The sequence below is a fragment of the Bactrocera latifrons genome, unplaced genomic scaffold (genome assembly GCF_001853355.1).
Source record: "Bactrocera latifrons isolate USDA-ARS-PBARC rearing strain unplaced genomic scaffold, ASM185335v1 scaffold_5, whole genome shotgun sequence".
Taxonomy (NCBI): domain Eukaryota; kingdom Metazoa; phylum Arthropoda; class Insecta; order Diptera; family Tephritidae; genus Bactrocera; species Bactrocera latifrons.
In genome coordinates this window covers 2743266-2764180 of record NW_017537156.1, presented here as the reverse complement: position 1 = coordinate 2764180, position 20915 = coordinate 2743266, and the positions used below count along the sequence as shown (strand labels likewise).

The 20915-nt window shown below is 38.1% G+C and overlaps 1 protein-coding gene across 1 annotated transcript in view; it reads left to right on the top strand.

Annotated features, from left to right (window-relative positions):
* LOC108973733 (neurogenic locus Notch protein) overlaps positions 1-20915 on the top strand; it is a gene marked incomplete in the record, with an annotated part of 153922 nt that overhangs the window by 117090 nt on the left and 15917 nt on the right. The window contains 1 exon segment of the mRNA XM_018941188.1: positions 119-252. Coding sequence (XP_018796733.1) covers positions 119-252 — 134 coding nt within the window.

The following is a 20915-nucleotide window of genomic DNA, read 5'->3' as shown; positions in this document are numbered from 1 at the left end:
AATAAAATATATTTAAACATTCAACCATTTTAATTTTATAATTTTAAAAAATCTTATCGCTAAAATTCCACTTTTTGTCGTATTTAACTAATTAATTTCCATCACCTCTCTTCCTTAGATGCATGTGTCCTGGCGGTTATACCGGCAAAAATTGCGAATCCAAGTACATTCCGTGTGCGCCATCGCCGTGTCAGAATGGCGGCACTTGTCGTCAGTCGAATGGTCTAATGTACGAGTGCAAATGCCCACCTGGTGAGTGCCTTTTGAATTAACCAACATACGTCTATACAAACCTACACATATTATGTGGCAGCTACGCACTTATTGCGTTGCACGCTGCAGCCCTCACCTCATGTATAGCGCAACAACACGCATATTTTTCATATAATTGCCACAATTAAGTTGATGCCATTGCATTAAATTGAGCCATGCAACATGAAAGCGCGCATGCAACGGCTTGGCAGCCAGACAGCTCACCTAAGTGGCAATGCGCAACGAGTTGCACAATTTTAAGCGACTAATTGCCGCTAATCTCCGCCTCAAAAGTGCCACTGCGTGGTGCGGCAGGCAAACACAAAGTGCATTTAGTATTAATGTATGTATATATGCGATTAGATATGAATATGTTTATGTTTGTAGTCTCGGTTTTTTAACGAGCCAAAGCAAAGCTGACGCGTAGCAGGCAAATTGCCAAATTCGTTGTAGTTTGTTGCACTAGCATTGTTGTTGTTGTTACAGGCAACATTTGTTGCAGCCTTTTGTTGGCATATCAAAGCCACCCATCCACGAGCGATTAGTTGTATTGTRTGGTGACCGTCACATACATACATAACTGCCTTGCCCCCTCTCTCGCGCCACCCGCTTTTATGCGTATATTAATTGAGATAACGCCAAACAACCAGCCGCAGCGGTGCATCAGTGCTGATGGTGGCCGCCTGGCCTCAGTTACCTTCAGCGACTTCTTGTTTAGCGTCTTTAGCGCTGGCGTTGTTCCTTGCCGCAAACGCTTAAGCAAGCAATTGTACTTAGGCAATCAAAACATTATGCACCTGGCCGTTGAGTTACTGGCCGCAGCGCTTGCTTGCCACGACGAGTCATCGTAACTTGTGCTAAAAAGAATTTACAATGTTCAAACCAGTTTTGAAATAAATTTTCTCATTTTTTTCCTTCACTCTCTGCGTGCATACCATAGAATTGCATTTTTACTTAATATCTAGCCTACATGCAACAACAATTCAAGGAGTTGACGGGATTGTTAGGGTAATTGCCAGCAATGTTATTAGATAATGCTGCTTATGCCGAAATGGATGTTTCGAAATGACGCTGATATTTTGTCGCTGAAGATGTATGAGCAAACTTAAGCCAAATTGTTGTGGATCAGAAGTGGCTGAGAGTTAAGGGCATCGGCTATATAGTTTTTAAAATATTTTCTTTAAGTACTATGTTTTTGTTGTTGTAGTAACGACAATTTGATAAATGCTACAGACTTGACAGTCTTTGGACTTATTAACATGAGAGTCGGATCCAGTTACATAGTCCTGACTATCGTGGCAACTTGCTTCAAGCATCCCTTTTGAGTTTGGTGGCAGCACCAGGGGGTAAGAATCACCTCAAAATCAACAAAACTGATAGCAATACAATTCTTAAGATCTTCCAAACTCATTTTTCTAATAGCATCTCTTGAGACTTTATATAAGGTCTAGTAAAAAGAAATTCATTTGCCTTTACTCCGTTAAAATGATCCCACTTAATTCGTAAATACAACGTTTTGTTCGGTAATTTGTTCTTGTCTCATAGAAATTCTCGTCGCTATTGGCAAAAAGCAAGGAAACCGATTTTTACAAACTTCTCTTGTGGCGAATTTTTCAACAACAAAATTATTCGCCAGGAACAGGTAATAAGCACTTATTGCTGGGTCCACAATATAAGGTGGATGCATAAGAATTTCCCGACCACCTTCCAAGTGCTTCTAATTAATCACTATCTGTACGTGTGGCCTTTCGTTGTCCTGATGGAGTACAATCCCTCTGCTATTGAGCAGAGCTAGCTAATTCTGTCCGATTATATCCTTCAAACGGTCTAAATGTTGTCGGTACACATTCGAATTAAAAGTTGAACCGTAGAGGAGCAACTCGTATAGGTGCTTCCCTGCCATTACAACCAAGCACATAGCAGACCTTCTATCTTCCAGAGTATGAATCCTGTCTTCGCTCTCTTTTGCGCCGTGATTTTTTCAAGGAGAAATTTGCTTAACGTTCTCGTAAATGACCTCTTTTTTAATACCAGCAACCTTCCGCTTCAGAAAAGCAACGAATTTTTTGTGATTCAGCAGCGATTCGCTTTTAGAAATGCGGTCCAAGCGTTTCTTTTTCGTTAACTTTAGTGGCACCCTTATTGCCACGAGCTTCTTTTTGTACCAGCCTTACTTGAATAGCGCTTTGACTCAAGAATATCTATTACTTTTTCGATATTTTCGACAAATGTATCTTCACATTAAACCTTATACTTAGAATATCTGTTGTTTATGGTGGATGGTGGATAGTAGTCAGTGGATGGAAATTTGGTTGCAAGTCGTATACATGATATTTTCGATATATGAACTTCGGCAAATACGTCAAAATTTTAATAACTCGTGAAATTTGTAATTTTCTTGGAATATTTTAGCCTACTAACTACTCTATAAGTACTTATTCCAAGAATTTGTTGAGTGTTGCTTAAAGTTGACTAATTATATAAATACTGGAAAGCTTAAAGTTAGTGACAACTTTTCTCGTATTTTTGAGGCTATTGACGGGCCATTGCCCTATTGCTGTACATGCAGTAAAGCTGGGAATCCTAACAGACGCCATCTGCAGAAGCTGTATGGAAGAAGATGAAGTGGAAACAACAGACATCCAACCTTTCGCCTTTCAATTCCACTACCGAAGTCTCAGTATAAACACTTTTATTATTGGTATTCTTGATCCATTTTTGGAGAAGTTGTCAAAACTTTAACCCCCAAACTCAGATCGTCAGGTCTACAACGAGATTGCACGCCAGTTATTCGACTAAACATCGGCGAAGCAATATTTATTGCTAGGTAAAACATTCACAATCTAATATTCCACATTTACGCCGGCTAATTACCGACAGCATATCTTAACATCTTACAATTATTGCGATTACAATTATCATTATCGTTGCGCCACTTCAATTACTTAATTGTCAGCATCCTTTTGAGTGGCAGCCAGAAGCGCCATCAATTAACCACAATGCTTACTAAATAATTGCGCAATGGAAGTGTGAAAATGTGACAGCACAGCATTGAAATAACTCGCTAAACAGAAATTAAGTGAACTAAACAATAACAACAACAAAGCGCATACAGCTGCGGCAAGTAAATTCTGCGTTTAATTGAGTTATTATTGTAAATTGAATTTATATTAATAATTGCGTACACTTGAGAATTTGCGGTGGTCAATATGCGCCGTGAACGTCGATGACCACTGGTTATTTGAACAATGTGTAACTGTCAACGGTTCCATACTACACAACTGTGGTGCACAGTCGCAAGCCTCATGCCTCAAGCATTGAACATTTCATATTTGTGGTCGAATATGGTGACCATGATCTCCAATCTCCAGACACATGGCGCGATGGCAAAGTGTCTTGGATTTTTTCCAATTGAAAATGGAAGACAAATTGTTATCGATGCATGCATACATACATATTAACATAATATGAATACCTGTACATATTTGTAGTTATAAATATACTATATACATACATACATATATACAGTCTCGTTTGACATTCACTTAACTGCCAGCTGTCTGGCTAATGGTTCAGCATCAGTTCTACATATGCATGTATATTCATCAGTTTCGTTCTGCTTGGCGTTTAACGCTTCGGCTTTGGTTTTACCAACATGATCTGTCTGATCTTGCTTTATTTTTCCACCTCCATTTGCTACGCTTGCTTTTGCCCCATTTGGTGGTTGTTGGTGGTTAATCAATAAATGCGCCGCTCGCTACTATTGAGCGCATTAAATGATTATTGAGTTGAAGGTGTGGCGGCTATAAATCCTGTTTTAGTGCGAATTAAACGCTAGTTTTATTGTGAATATGATCGCACGATCGCATGCCAGTTGACTAGAGCACACGCGATCATGCCTCACCCTCGAACGAATCGCTTTGAAGGCGGAGGGTGCACTCTGCGCTATTCGAAAGTATATAGTTAGCAAATGTATGTACATACTAGTATACGCATATATACAACCATGCTAAATTTTCTTTAGTCTTAAATTTTACGCTATAATTCGACTTGATCTTTATTGAATTACTGACGATCCCAACGATTTCGAAGTGCTTTAGATAATTTTGTTCTAAAAGAAGCCATAAAAGAGTTTGTTTTTTAAAATTTCATAAATTTTTAAGCGACTAAAAATATTGGTCACATTTTTTTAAATAGTTTTTTGAAAAACTTTTGTAATTTTTTTTTTGTTTATTTTTTTGAAACCTTTCTTTGGTAATTTTGATTTTTTGAATTTATTATTCCTCCAACTAGAGTGTGGATTTGATAATTTTGGATTTTGATAATTTTGCACTCAAAAAAATCATAAATGAGTTGTAGTCTTTCAATTTCATGGATTTTGGAAGCGACAAAAAAAAAATATTGGAAAAAATTTGTTTTTGAAAAATATTTTTTTTTCTGAAATATTTTTTTGAAAATTTTGTTTAAAACTTTGTTTTGATAATTTTGATTTTTTTGTATTTAATATTTCTCCAACTGTTATGTGGATTTAGTTTTAAAAATTATTCGACACCTGCGCCACCTACAGATTTAACTACAATTTGTACTTACATAACTAGTATGCTTTGCATTTGAGAATAAATTGTTTACAGTGTTTGAAGAAAAACAATTATAAAACAAATTTCCCAAAAAATTAGAAATTCTATAATTTTTTTCTGTTTTTTTTCGGCCCTTGAATCAAGACTCTATACCTCTGGTAAAATAAAAAATCTGCGCTACGTTCACAATGAAGTAGAATGCTGCCTTCCATATCATCGCTTACACTGCAATAATCAAAATTACCCTAAATTAGCTAATAGTTTGCTTAAACTGGAAAATAATACAACAAAAATATATTTATTCCCAAAAGCGTTTTCCTTCACATTCCAATCCGAAACGCGATTACCCCACAAAGCTGGTGTCCACAGTAACAGCACATAATAATTCTATTCTAATCTCGAACTCGAACTCGCTTAGCCCAAGTGCTGACAAAAATATAAACGTTCGTATTAGAACGATTTGATGTTGAATGAATGAGCCGAAGTCTAAGTAGCTGGCGCGCCAACATTCTGCGTCCTACAACGTCGACGCTATCATGCCATCATTGCTTGAGTCAATTTCAAAATGATTATTTTTGAGCCCATTCAGTGACTCAATGGCGCACAGTTGCCGCGCCGCTCAACGCCTCCCACAGTGCATTCGACAGCGCGACCGCGCAACCACGCGAAATCGTGATGCACGCGCCAAGCTCAAGACTTTTAAACTCACCGAACTGCCACCCAAAAAAAGCCAAGACCAAATACCACATCCGCACTGGTAGACTCCGCATGCCGTTAAAACTGCAAAGCGCTCAACAGCAGCAGCGTTCGGCTCGCTCAATCAAACAGCGTGCCTTGCGCTCCCACACTCTCTCGCGATCGGTAATCAGTATTGCCTACTTTACATTTCACTCCGCGTGTCTAAGTTGCAAATGAATGCCGTCATTGGTTGAAACCTGCTCGCCACATTGAAACAGCAACCGCTTTCGGGCTATTAAGTGCTCATCTTCTTCATTTTGCGGCTCCAAGTGCTGCTGGTATGCCAATTTCATTTTTCTATGCCATTTGCAATTGTAATTCCAGAGATTTATGCAGCTAAGCTAATACTGTTGCTAATGTATAAGGACTACTATCGTCGCCGTCATCGTAGGAGGCGTTTTCGGAAAGTCAAGTCAGTCAACGAGTTCTAGTCTTCACCTTGATTTTAATTTAACCTTTTGCATTTATTACTTTACTGTTTTATTATTTGCATATTTTTGATGTTTTTAATGCATTTTTCCTCGTCAAGTTTTGACTTAACCTGAACTGATCAAATGTTTTCAAACTCTGTGGCATTTTTTAGGTTTAGAAAGTGGTTTAAGGGGTTACATGACTTTAAACATTTTTTTTTATTAAATTATACAACAACTCTAGAATATTGTCCTAAAATTTTCAAGTCCGAGTAATAGCTTCCGAGATTCATCCTTTAGAACGTGTGAGCTCGAGGCTAAGTGTGCCATCTTTGACATAGAGCACACTCTCTAAAATTAGCCGAACGATTTCGCTTCGATGGACGCGTCTACGATATTTATACGGTTTATATTCATCTACGTATAGATATGCGTATAGATTCTCTATTGGTACAAAAATCAGTCTCTAAGGCAAGATTTCAAGTTACAATCTCTTTGAGGGTTTTTCTGTTGCATTCTCAAAATTCTTCGACTTGGAATTAGTATTGAGTTAATAATTATATATAAGCTATTAAACTAAGTATATAAGTCCCGGGAAAACAGTGTTTTAAGTTACAGTAATCTTGAAGGTTCCATTTTGTCTTTTCAAAATTCTTCCACCTGTGATTCCAATTGAATTAATGAACTGAGTTAACTTCAAAACTGCAAACATAACTCACGAAAATATTAATACTGAAGATATGCCCGTAAGAGTAATGGTCATCATGAGGATAATTGGCTAAGCAGATTACTTCTTAAGCGTCTATATCTGTCCTCGATACCACTTTTCAGTATGCAAAGAAACAGAAAATAGCCGCAAATGTATGAACATTCTCTAATTAAGAGTCCATCTACGTCAATTGATCCTCATTTTAGTTTCCTCTCAATTAGACCCCCTTTTGATCTCTTGTAAATTTTAACGAAAAAATAATAATTATATCGGAAATATAAAACGAAACAACAATTTCCTGTAACCATTTTTACAAAAGAAAAAAGAAAGAGCAGAAAACAAAAACAGATAACTTCACACTTTCAACGGCATTACCGCCACCGCTGCCAATCACGAATTACAATCCAAGCTGAGCCCGAGAAATCAACGAGCTAACAGCTAAATTCCGGCAGACATTCATCAGCATTCATCATCGGCACAGCAGCGCCGAAACGAAAAACAAACTGCCTGGGCGCAAGCCAAAGGTGCCGAACGCCAAAGAAATGCCATGTCGAGCTTGCATGAGGCATGCAGGCTGGCGAAATGCGGCGGGCGGTAATGAGTAGAGAAAGGTGATCAATCCATACGACGATTGCAGTTCACTTCGTTTAATTTCACGACACCGCACTGCATACACTTCGGCTGAGTTTCGGCTGCCGCTCACTGTTGGGCGGCCGGCTTACGAACCGAAAGCACGCTAGCTTGTGATCACTGGAATGGTTGCCGTTGCCGCTGTTACTGACCAAGCGCTGTGCCGCGGTGGTGATACTGTGCCACAACGCCGATGGTGGTACGTTGCATTGCCACTGCAGCGGTATGTATTTGCTGCATGACCTCCTTAGGGCGTAACTGTAGTGGGAGCGCCGATTGTTTCCTTACGCCAACTCGCTGTCAGTCCGCCGCCACCACCAACAACATTCATTATGAATTGTGCATGCACAAACACATACACTTACATATTTCGCTTGCAGCACTTAATGAGTGGACATGATTTTATTTATTTGTAATTTACTCGTTTTCTGCTTTTGCAACTCGCTTGTTTGCCGGCGCTGATGAGCGAACGCTGTTGTAACTATTGTTTTTGTTGTTTTTTTTTTCTTGTCAATATTGCAGCGAAATGCGCGCGCGCATCTATCCAAACTAATTTGTAGTCGGAGCTGTTGACCACCAATGCTTTTGTTGCAACATGCATGTGCAACATCTTTGCATTTCATTTATTGCTTTTGCATACGTTTTTTTTTTTTCGATTTTCTAGCGCTCATCAGCTATCAAAGAGAATGTGAAGTCCCCGCGGTAACTGGGATACACAAATTTTACAATCGGGATTATGACTTTTCTACTTTTCTTCTTTTTCCTCTGCCTGCGCCATCGAAATGTGGCAGCAATGGTTGGTAGTGTGGCATGCATCACTGATCGGTGTGATTGGTTCCCATGATTATTGGTCATTTGTTGCTGCTACTTTGCTACTCGCCTCTTGCAACCTTCTTTTACTTCTGTTTTGTTATTGTTTTATTATTTGCCATCACCGTGTCAACGGTGCCAAACAAACAAACACACACACACACACGTGCAAGCATGCATATTATGTATGCAATATTTTAACCTACTCAGCGCGGTTAAGTGTAAGCTGTGACTTTCACAAGATTAGCCGCATTGAAGCTGCTTTTATTGCCAAATTAGAATACCATTGCATCCTTTCTATGTTTTTGTTGTTTTTGTATTAAACTAATAGTACGCTAATACACATTTGTTTGTTGTCGTTGTTGGTTTTAAGGAAATTACTGCCTGAAACTGATTTATTTTGCTTTGGCTCTTTCTTTTATTCACCAACCAAGGTCTCGGACTATTTTTTTCTGAACCTGGCGTCGCCATAATTCTTACCGTAATTCGCTTCTAGTCCGCCAATTTTCATTCCAAGCACAAATTACTTGATCTTAACCGCAAAATACAATTTAAATAAATTGCTAGGCATACTTAGCTGCATAGAAAGAAAATGCGATTTATTTCCTTAAGGCGATCTAAGTCCAGCTTTCAAGTCAGAAAAAACGCATTTTTTGTGATTTTTTTATGGGAAAATTTTATTAAATAAAATAATATAAATGTACTTTAAAAATTGGTGAATTTTTCATTCCCTTAAGCTTTTAGCCGATCTTTAAGAGCAACGCCAATAAATGGTGTCTGGCGGTGAGGAACATTTTCCTGATTAAAATTATGTAAAATGCAAAAACTCAAATTTTGCTTTAAATTATTACTACATTAGCTGGATGCGGTTACGATCGCAGAATTTGTAGAAATTTTGTTTATGATTTAATGACGGCTCCCCAAAAAAAGTAGTTTTTTGTAAAAACAAAAAAGATTTTTCTGACCGTCTTAAATAATCGAAATTATTGTTACAAATCTTATTTCATTACCTGACAAATATATCTAGGAACGTTGTGTGTAATTTCATGTCATTAAGTCCAACAGTTTCAAAGAAATTTTCCTTACCCTTTCTGAAAGCAGTGCTCCGAGAAAAAACGCCTTCAAAGTTTTGAGAGCATTTCCTAAATTAATACTTAAAAACAACATACGAACTGTCACTCCTAGAGGGATCCAAAATGATATAAAAGTTGGTCCATATAAATGGCCTAAGAGGGACTAGTTAGTAAATATTGAAAGATCTAAGGATCGGGAGTATTTTGAGCGCAATTTTAGACAATACTTCTCAGGTATTAGAACAGATGACTAATATACCATCGTTTGTACTCGTTTATCATTATGTTTTTTATGTTTCTTTTTTATTTCTGGTTTTGAGTAATAATACCGGCAGTTCCTAAATTGTGATGAATAATGACAACGAGTAGGATTATAAGAAACTCTCAGAGATTTGTCATACCCTCACTAACACTATTTTTCAGAATCTTGGTTTGAGAGAAGTTATCATCCTATATATGTATTAACATCTCCATTACCGCAAATTTCTATATACCACTGGAAGTCACATTCGTCCCAGGGGTGTCCTTTGCCATCATTTGACACAAAAAAGTATAAATATTTCATGTTGCCACAACAACTACCTTTATTAAAAAATATTTTATATATTGTCTCTATATATGTTCCATATATACATATATGTTTTTCTTATGAAATTTTAAACCTCTTGTATTCAACACATATGACAAGCAAGTCTTACAATTTGAGCACTGTTCTCTCGTCAAATGGTCTAAATGTGAATTCATATCCAGCTCTTATGTTTTTTGTGAGAATATAAATAAAAAATCAGCTTTTAATTCAAGTTGCGAATTTGTCACTTTACAACTTTTGTAAAAATCCCTCACTACATGAGAAGGATTATTTTGTTTTGTATATCATTGCCGTAGCATATATCGTTGCTATTCCACATCTATCAATTTGTGCCAGTGTCTCTTTTTTATACCAGTTGCATGTTCGATTCGCTACTCTCTTAGCTGCAACAAATAGAAGACAATTATAAGTTTAAAATATATACATATTTTTCAATAATTTCCTAGTTTATATTATAGATATTAACAAAATATCAAATTTTTTTTTAAATTTTTAATAATCAAAATTTTCTCACTTTCGTTGCTTTGCTCATTTTATATAGACAATTCGTTTTTTCTTATATGTTATGTATTATTTCTTATATATACTTTTGTATTATAACCAATTTCGCCAGCACATCGCCGGCAGCTAAAATCGTGATGCCCTTTTCACGTGCCACCAACAACACTTCAAAATCATTTCCTATACCATTGTGCTTAGCCAGCCAGCTTGATGTCGTATTCTCTTGTTAATATTTCTACCACACTTATTTTCAGCTTTGCTATTATTGTTGCGACTTATATTAGCAAAATTTACTTTCGACATAAAATTCAAATTTTTCGCAATTTCGCATAAAAATGAGTAATGACATGCAGCCCCGGCCACAGCGTCGCGCAGAGTTGCCGGTGTGGCAGCTGCAACAATTGTTGCCGAGCCAAACGCAGACCAACACATATACATTTGCATACAGAGATATTTATGTATATGACTACATGCACACACACAAAAGCTGCGCTTAATTCATAAGCTCCACTCGAACAATGGTGGGCAAGCCAGCCGCGGCCACGTTGGACAATCAATGCGCCTATTTACGGCAATATTTTAGAAATCCTTCTTTTTTCGGTACTCTTTTTTTCTAAGTACTTCTGCTTGACTTGGCGCGCGTGATGTCCAGCGGGTGATTCCGCTACGAAATTGACTTGACTTGTCTGACGTAGAGTGAATTTGGAAGTTGGAGTTCGCGCTGAAGTTGCAGTGGTACACGACTTGACATGCCACGGTTGTTGCGTGGCACAAACGCCTCGATTACAAAAGAGAAGACACGAAAAGTTGTACGCAAATCGAGGCACACAACTCGTTACTGCTGAACCCAGCCTCTTTTGCTCACCCTTGTTCACTTTCAGAGACTCAGATTAGATTTGATTTCGGCCGTGTGATATATGTGCACGCATACTTTTATTACTGGACAGACAAGCTTGTATCGATTTAAGTGCTGTTGCTGATATCATTCATTTTTGTATTTTGCTGTTTTTTGTTGTCTAAAACAATAATAAATAAGATGATTAATGGAGTGAGTCCATAAAATGTTAATTGACTAGATTTGACAGTCAGCTGGTCGGCACTCAGCATGCTTGCTACCAATGGCTTGGTTATTTGGCGACTGTTATGTTTGTTGTGTGAGTAAAATGTTCTTTTGCGTTTCCAAATAAATCGCTTAAGGCTATTTGTTGCAATTTTTCCGAAAAATATTCGCAATTGCTAACGAAGGTGCAGGCAAATAGAAATTTCACATGAAATACTGCAATATTTGTTATACCAAGCGCTCACGGAAATAAAATTGAGGATATTGAGGGAAGGTTCAACGGTCAGAAAATTTAGTAGGTGTAAAGGAAATTCGGTCTTAATACGTTTGCTGTGGCGTCATCAAAAGGGGTATCTCTAAACGGAGGCTGCTTTCTTTGTAATGTGACGGGTCACAAAGCCAGCGCACAACCCTGTGGCGGAGATGTTTCGCTTTAGCTCGCCTTCAAACCGATGTTTTTTTCGCTACCCAGAGGATAATCGGTCTAAGACCGGAAGTCGAGAACTGCTTAAGCCACATGTAAAAGAATTATTTCTGGCCACTTCCAAATGAACGGCGCTCAGAGAACTTTCCTCACTTGGGCGAACTTCTACATATGGCTCCATCCTCTTGGAGAAGGACATAGCTACACTTGCAATCTCCAATTGGATACCACATCAGCGACTATTATGTAGTACCAAGCTTGTTTTAAGTATTTTTTTATTGAAGTCATGACTATGGAAGAATTTTTTGAAAGCTACAAGGCTTTATATTAAAAAGCTTCTTAATTAGCTCAAGCAGTGAGTGCATTTCTTCTCCGCAAAGGAATAATTTGTGAATGACCCAATTAAATAAATCATAAAGCAAATATAAATTACTTAAAATCATGTATAATATAATGTGAATATTGACGGATTTACTTTTTATTATTGTTGTTGCAAACGTGGGAGCGAAATGGCTCCAGTTAATGGCAATCATAAGAGTTTGATTTAATAAGAATTATCTACGAAACCGTAAAGTCACAATATTCTCGCCATTTCACAGCATGGAACTTGCACCAATTACATGCATATATACATACATACATACGGACAAACATACACATACAGGTGTAAGAAATAAATGAATTATACTAAATTTATATGCAAACCCTGTGAATCGTGGTCGTTGTTATTGCTGTGGATAGATCGAAAAAGCATAAGCGATTAACAACGTGAGAAAAAGTTATTACTGAGATTAAAAATGAACAAACCAACAATAACTAGCAAGTGTTACATATTATCTACACAATTTCATTTGCATTCGATACAGAAGTATTACATATTGCACATAGAGTATAGTATATTTATATACTATATATCAATTGCGATATAGGTTTGATGTTTAAACTGAGCAGAGTAGAATTTTTCAAATAGAAAGTTTAGTAAAACTTTAAATGGGTTAAAATATTTATAATAAAATGACTACTTTTACGATCGATAGCCTTAAAAGAAACATAATAAACATAATTACTAATTGGTGTTACATTATACGAAAATCTGTTATTAGTGAAATCATAATCGTTTTCATACATCCCCAAACTAAAATAAAAATATATAGGAAGCTTTTAGATATATTCCTACTGAACATTAAACCAATCGCTAGAGGGGTTTCCAAGTTCCCTGAGGTAGTTGGTAGAGTCGTCGATGTATCGATGCCGGTAAAATAAGCCACACAATTCTAGAATGTTCTCCAATGTACCAAATCCAGATATAGATGGCTGTATTTAGTCACATTATGAAGAAGCTCATTTTATTTCTGCTACATACACAACTCAAGAACTTAATTTGATGAGAAAACTTATGTTTTTAATACAAAGCCAAATACAAGCCCATGCTTTTAAGCGCACGTCTAGTGTGACAGCCTGAAACTGAGCATCTTTGATAAATACATTTACTTAATACTTTACAGTCCAAGAGTTGTAAATTAGAACGGAATGTACTTAAAACCAATTTTCAATGACTCCTCAGTCACATTATACACGCTAGATAGCGCTGAGGTAGAGAGAATTTCCATATAAAATGTGAACTGTTTCGATATTCCCCACTTTTTTTTAAGAAAAAACACAGAAACTCCAAATTTAATGGAAAATGTTTATTATCAATCGAAAGAACATTCTTTGGCAACTGTTCTTTGAAGATTATGGCTTTCAAATGTTTTGTCAGATGGTGAATCCTTTGAGTCCAAGTTTCAATAACTCGTTCGAGCATTTCTTTTGATAACTTGCAAATGATAAGCGTAATGTTTTGCTCTAAGGTTTACATAGAAGCGGGACTGTCCACATAGAATTTAGACATTACATATCCTCACAGGAAAAAGGCTAATGGAATGATATCACACCATCTAAATGGCCAACCGACTGGCCCAAAACGTGAAATTATCTGCTCTCCGTGTTCTCCCAATAAATCCATTTATTGATGCGATGTCTGGGAAGTGGCGCCGTCTTATTAAAACCAAATGTCGCCGAGATCAGGAGCTGCAATTTCAGATACTAAATAGTCCGTTATCATGGCGGGATAACGGTCGAAGTTGACGTTTACGTTCTCGCCATCATAATTTTTGAAGAAATATAGACCAATGATTCCACTAGCTCACAAACTACATCGAACCGTCGATTAGTCTGTATCAACTGCCAACTCTTGAATCTCTTCAGGTTGCTCTATGAATATTTCTACCTGATAATAAGCAAAATATAAAAAAGTTAGCCAGACCACCTCTCGTTACAATTAAAAGGGCGCCAATTGAAAAAATACTCATTTTTTGACCTACTCTAATATATACATATAAAAACTCCTCAGCAAGAGTTATGCCCGTTTGATGGTGTTCGGTCATCGTCCTTGCCAAAAAGACGGAAGCATTCACTAAAAGTCACACTCTTATATTCACTACAGTACTTTTAATATCACTTATTGCTTCTGAAGTGGTTTAATTGTGGTTAATGATAATCGCAAGTAAATTGTAAATTTAATTATACTTTCGAAAATAGTTTACTTAAATTAATTAATAAATGTGAATGTCGCGCAAATGCTTTCACACACTACTCGCCTTACCGCCAACTGAAGGCGCATAGTGCAACAAACTTAAGAATATAAACAACAATAACAACAACACTGGCTTTAATTATACAACACTTGCGAGTTAAACAACATTAAAGTCGCACATTAACTACTTAAATACAGCATTCTAAACTATATAATTAAGCTCCATATGCGCATGCGCACAAACACATTTATGCTAATGCACACACACACACGTACRTGGCTGCATACATATGCAGACTATTTCAATGTTTCAATTTAAATAGGAGTGTACTGCTAGCTGTTGCAAGTGCAGTAYTTGCGAAATACGCAACAACAACAACAATAACAACACGACAGAAACAAGTGTGGCTGCAGCCGCACCCGATTCTCAGGCCAAGCTACAATGCAATGCCACGAACAAGCGAATAATAACAACAACAAGAAATGTAGCATTGTAAGCCACTTTGCATGCCATTGCATGTATGGTATATGCATTGGTCGCTGGTGCTTGTGTGTGTGCGTTTGTGCGACGGCAAACACTTTTCTAATTAATTCAGCGCCGACGACAGTGTCACAGTCGCTTACACCCGCGTCACGCGGTCAGCGGCAGCGCGACTGCACTGTTGGCTGGTGCATGTAGTGCGTTTTGTTGTTGTTGCCGGCGTAGCCGTTATTCTAATGTCGCTGCTGTTGCAGTCGCCAATTGGCTTTTGAGTTCATTTCATTCAATTCGTTTCAATTCAATTAATTAAACAAAATTGCATGAAATTTGCGAAAAATGCACTCACTGCAATGGGCAGGCCAACGCAACAACAACAACATGCATATATAATGCATAATATATAAAAGTAGTCAACAGCGAAAGATGACAATTGCCGACCAGATTCTCGTTGTGGAGGACAGCTGCAACAACAATAACAACAACAGCACCACCACCACCAACGCCATTATGGTTGTAGTCACCGCTAATGTTCGGTAGACTGTTATTGCTGTGGTTGTTTGGCTTGTCGCGCATGCTGATGCCATAAACAGACGCAACAACAATAACAACTCCAACAATCATTGTCATTTGCAAGCAGTTGTCTGTGACAATGCTAGTGACAATAATAAAATTGCATAAACTCACAACAACAACAACATGTAACAATAATATATGCATTGTGCGGCGACAATAGCAACAATAGCAACAACAGCATCAACCATTGGTCATTGCAATACAATTGCATATTGCCGCGCTCACACTAACGCAATTCTCATTTCAATAAAGTCCAATGAAGAATGTAGAAACGCGTCGGCACTAAGCCGAGCTGTGAAGGTCTAAAGTTGCTCTTGCAACTCATTAATTTATACGTTATGCAAGTTTGTAGGCAATGTTTCAAAAACAGAAAACAAAAACAAGTTTTCACATTTTACATTGTTGTTGTTCTAACTTTTATTTTTCTTTATTTTATGCTCTGCTGCTGAACTTGCAACAAATACTTTAAACGGTTGCGTAACCGGTAAGTCCATGCGTAGCGAGTTCCAGGTAATCTTGATGGGTTAAAAGTGATGCTAGAGTATAGTTAAACGGTTGGGTTAGTCTAAATACTAGTTAACTTTCACAATTTATTTTTGTGCCTCAGTTCCACGATTTTTGAGATAACAAACTGAAGTTTTGCACTAAACTTTTCTACCCACAAAGATGCACATTTGTGGAATCCGCCGATATCGGACCTCTCCAAATGGTTTTTGACAAAGCATCTTAACGAAATTTGGCATAGAATATTATATTGGAGCCTTGGATGTGGGGGTGGAGATATCGATGAAAAAAAATCAGATTTTCGGCGGTTCGCTCACTGATTGTTCGGGTAAACGGGGTCATCATCCGGTATGTGACGCTTCTAGATGGTGGGGTGTTTTTGTGGGACGCGGGTCGAGGACTGGGTGCAAGTACCTCTCGGAAATTAAGGATCTGGATGATATGGGGATTAGCTGCACTAATAGACGTCTAAATGTTAGCGGTGTGATCTCCACTAGTCGGAAAGCCTAACAGTTAGGATCTTTTGCGCGTGAATTGCTTAGGCGGCGAAGGCGTTTAACAGAGAATTAGGGTAGCTTCATGTGTGAATGTGCGTACAGGGTCCAAACCCTGGTCAAAACTGGAACCACGGGGAGCAGGAGCCCTTATGCCCTTAGCCCCTCATGCAGTATCGATGTGGTTGTGGTTAAAACACAAATGCCGGAAGAACTGACATTTTGTCAGTTGAATGTGGAAATTACATTGCAACCGGTTGCTGGGCCCAAAATACGGCAGAGGTTTTAGATGGATCGCGAACCCTACCAAGGTGGTTAGTGTGTCCATTCCACATTCAAGTTTAACACACCGGACGCTGACTTTACCCTTAGAGCATTTTAAATTCTCTTTTAATTGGGTCAATTAGCTTTCAAAAAGTTATTTTTATTTCTTTTTCTGGAATGTTTGTCCAATTTACTATCAATTTCGTCCCACAATGCGCACCTAGTTTACTATCTTGCACATTTTAATAAAAAATTTTATCGGCGCGTTCTGCTATCCGTATTTCACGTTTTACCACGCCATTTGCTGCCAACTCGCATACACACATTGTATTTTATTTTCGTTGCAATTCCGCTATAAATATATGTTTGTATGTATGTGCGCATGCGCTTGTTGTTGCTGACCGCTACGCTGCAATCGGCGCTGTTGTTGTTGTTGACAAAATGCAAAGCAGCGTAGGAGCGGCGAAAGCAGTGTGCAGACGACACGAAGTTTCGGCTGTATTGTCTGTGCCATTTTATCTTTGTCATTGTGCAGCTGTACCACTGCTTATTRTTGTTGTTGTTGATATTGGATTTTGTTGTTGTTATTGGTTTTCGGCTTGACTTTCTAATTAAACACAGTGGCAAAAATAGTAGCAAAATTGATGTTACAACAACATCGCGAGTAGTTGTAGTTGTTGTTATTGCCCACGGCCGGCTACTGTTGCTACTCCTACAAATTGTTAATCGTCGTCGAACAACAGCAGCTCTTGCTATAATTGTTTGATAAATGTTGTTAGAGTTGTTGTTGTTGCTGATTGTGCGCTACTTGAGTTACAGCTTGCCGCTTCATTTGGCTGCCGTCTGTTGGCAAATTTGTTAGCGTTTGTGCTTATACACATAAACATGTGCATAACGGTTATAACTAGTTATAGTGCTCTGTGCACTTTCTTCTCCGCTATTAACCGTTTCTTATGGGTGCAAATTGTTTTTCGTCTCTTATTTTTATCAACAACTGCTTGACGACCTTTGCGGCTGCGGCAAATGGCCCTCGTCCAATTGATTTTAATTTCTCTCAGTCTTTTACAGGCCATAAATTAAAAATTACAAACGAGTGCAACATGTCGCTGATTGGCTGTGCACAATTTTGTTTTTTTTTTTTTGCCATAATTTTTATGCATTTTTGTTTTTTGTGTTTCTGCTGAAGCCACTCATTTGTGCTGGCAATTAAAAAATTTGTTCAGCGAACTTGTGCAATTATTAAAAAATATTTTTTTTTTATTTGTATGCATATTTTTTGCATTTATAACGCTCAAGTAACTGTAAATGCCACAGCTACTACGCAATTAATCGAGCCAATAACGGCTTAGCTTCCGTTTGAGTGTGAGTCATCATAAATAAATATGTGCGTAATTGAGTATTTTACTGTTACGCCATGACATGCACGCATTTGACTGCTGTCGACGATAATTGCTGCAATGATTATTTAAAAAAGTGATACATTGTAAGCTTCATGCATGACAAAGCGCAAAATGCAAGCTTGTTGCAAGCTTACGTTGATATGTGGCGCCTTTGACGCTGCTACCGTCCTCAGCGCTTAACTTACTTGTACTCAAAATCGACAAATATATTTCGTTCTACCATCGACCGCATAACAGCCAACTTCAAATTAAATATTACCTTTCTTTCACCAATAAATATTTTTTCTTGCCACATTCCTTCATACAGTCCGTGCACCACATAACGAAGTGCAAATAATTGCATTCGATTTGCCAGATTTGGTTGTTGGTTGTTGGAGGCCTTGACTTAAGGCGCCGTTACTAATACATGTAAATACATGGACACACACACAGATTCGCATCTCTTTGCGAGGAATTCTATCAGCAAGTAAGCGACATGTGCTCGTAATTGCCCAAACCAACAACAACTTTATAGAAGTACAGCGTAATGGGAGATGATAAATGGGAATTTGGCATGCACCAGTTTCCAACTTGGTAGCAATGTGGCTTAGCGAAGCATGAGGTGTTTTCCTTTTTGAAGACTTCCTCATGCCCTATTTAGACTGTAACTGCTTATTTGCCACATTTGGTGCAAATTCCGTTCATTTCACATTTCTTTGCGACCATCAAAAGCTTGATGCGCGACGTTGGAACGGTAATTTAGGTGAGTATATGGTGCACCCCTCTTTTACACGCTCAATTAGGTGTTTTAGTTCAATATGCAACGGTAATTGGCGCTATTAGCTGAAGTTGGTTTTCTTTGGGCGCTAAGCTGTACATTCCTGTATAAAATCACACAAGATACTGTGGAGTAAAGAATGCAACAATGCGGATCAAATAGGGTTTGAACTTATTTGAGTGAATATTGAGGGGAGGGCGTCCTAAGGATTCCGTATTCAATTGCTCAAATCTTGGAAAAAGAACACTGCACCTACACAGTGAAACCCGTATGCTCCCAGTTAAGGAAAATAATGAATTCCTCTCCCTGGCGTTTCTGCTGGGCTGCTTTCACAGAGCGAAATCGCATCCTAAGAACATCAAGAGGTCCTTCCATAACAACGTCGACGACATAAAACAATACGCCGAACAGACTTCGGACGCAACAAACCTTATTTGTACCGAGTCAAACCATCACCAAGTACAGACGAAGAGCACGAGTTGCCACAAGAATCGGGAGTGACGCTGTCGCAGCTTCGTTCTGGATACTAGAAAGCAAATTAAATTCTTGTTTAACCGGGATATGCCAATGTATACCTGCAGTTTTTCCCAATATGCTTATACCCCGGACAGTGTACATTAAGTTTGCTACGAAGTTTGGAACTCCATAAAAGAAACGTCGGAGACCTCAATTAGATTTGAAATGCCTTTTCTGCTGGTGTGTCGGAAACGCCGATATCAAAAGTCAGAATAGCTAATATTACTTAAGTTGACTTAAACTCTTTTATTATATTGGCACTGCTTTGTAGGGCTACTACACTTATGTATGTATGTGTATCTCTTACTCTTTTGCACTTTGTATTTCTCGATATTTTAAAAGCATCCAATTACTTATCATACATAGTCGACGCCAAAAAGAGTAGCAACAACCAAAAACGCCACAATATTTTAATTAAACGCCAAACTTGCTTCTAAACATGCCGCTATGACCACCACTTTGCAATCAACTATATTGTTGTTGTTACACATGTGCTCGCACAAACATAGTATATGCTATGTGGCTATAGCCCCCAGCTGCTGGTGGTTCCACTATCTAGCAAAAGGTGAAGGTCACTGTGTGACTGGGTTTCACAGCCGCGCATTTGCATTTAGATTAGCCGCCACATTACATACTAGCTACATACTTTCTTATACACATATCTACGTATGAGCATGCGCATAGGCTCGTTGAAAAATTTGTTGTTGCAAAAAACTGCCTCTACAAATTTGTTTACGAGAATATGCCGCGCCGCCAACAAGCCTGTTAAGTTGGTAAACACCACTTGCACTTGGCGGCTAAATATTTGTCTTGCCACATGTGCTATGCGCCGCGCGACTATTTTAAAATCACTCCTAGGCAAGCGCGGCTCCGAATATTATTCCCATAGCGGCGGTGGTGGTACCGGATCGGCGTGTCTCAAACGCCATTCACTTCAACATATCGGGAGCAGATGTTGAATGTGCGTACGAAAATAGCTGCCACATACTTGCTTAAACACTTCGCACACTTACAACAAGGGCTCGTAGGCATACATGTGTACATACATAGTTGTTGTGGCGTTGAGTGCCCTCGCCGCTGGCTTCTTGTGTTGCTAAGCTGTACTTCAACGCTGTGCTATTGCATGATCGGTTGGTTTTCGGACTTTTTGTCGTTCTATACTTTTCTATCGACCTGACACTTGTTTTCACTTAGCACTCACACTTCATTCGTTCGCTTCACACTCCATTTTTTACAAATTATAGGAATATATGACAGCTGGAAGCAGTTTCTTCCGCTCGAGAATTGATCTATGATCATAGCTTAAAAATATTCTCTCCAGCGTGATGTTTAAACATCAGTTAAGTGAATTATTGTAAAATAAACATCCTCTGAAACTAATAGAGCTGTGGTATCTTAATTCTTAAGGGAAATAGATTAGAATAAAATCAGCTTTTATGGTTTTAACTCCCTATTAAGATTAATACCTCAGTAATGTTAACAAATAATTTTTATTATATTTTTCAGTTTCTTAATCTTATCTAAAAAAACTTCAGGTTAGAAGAAATTTATTTTCCTATCGAGTCCTAGAAGTTCCTA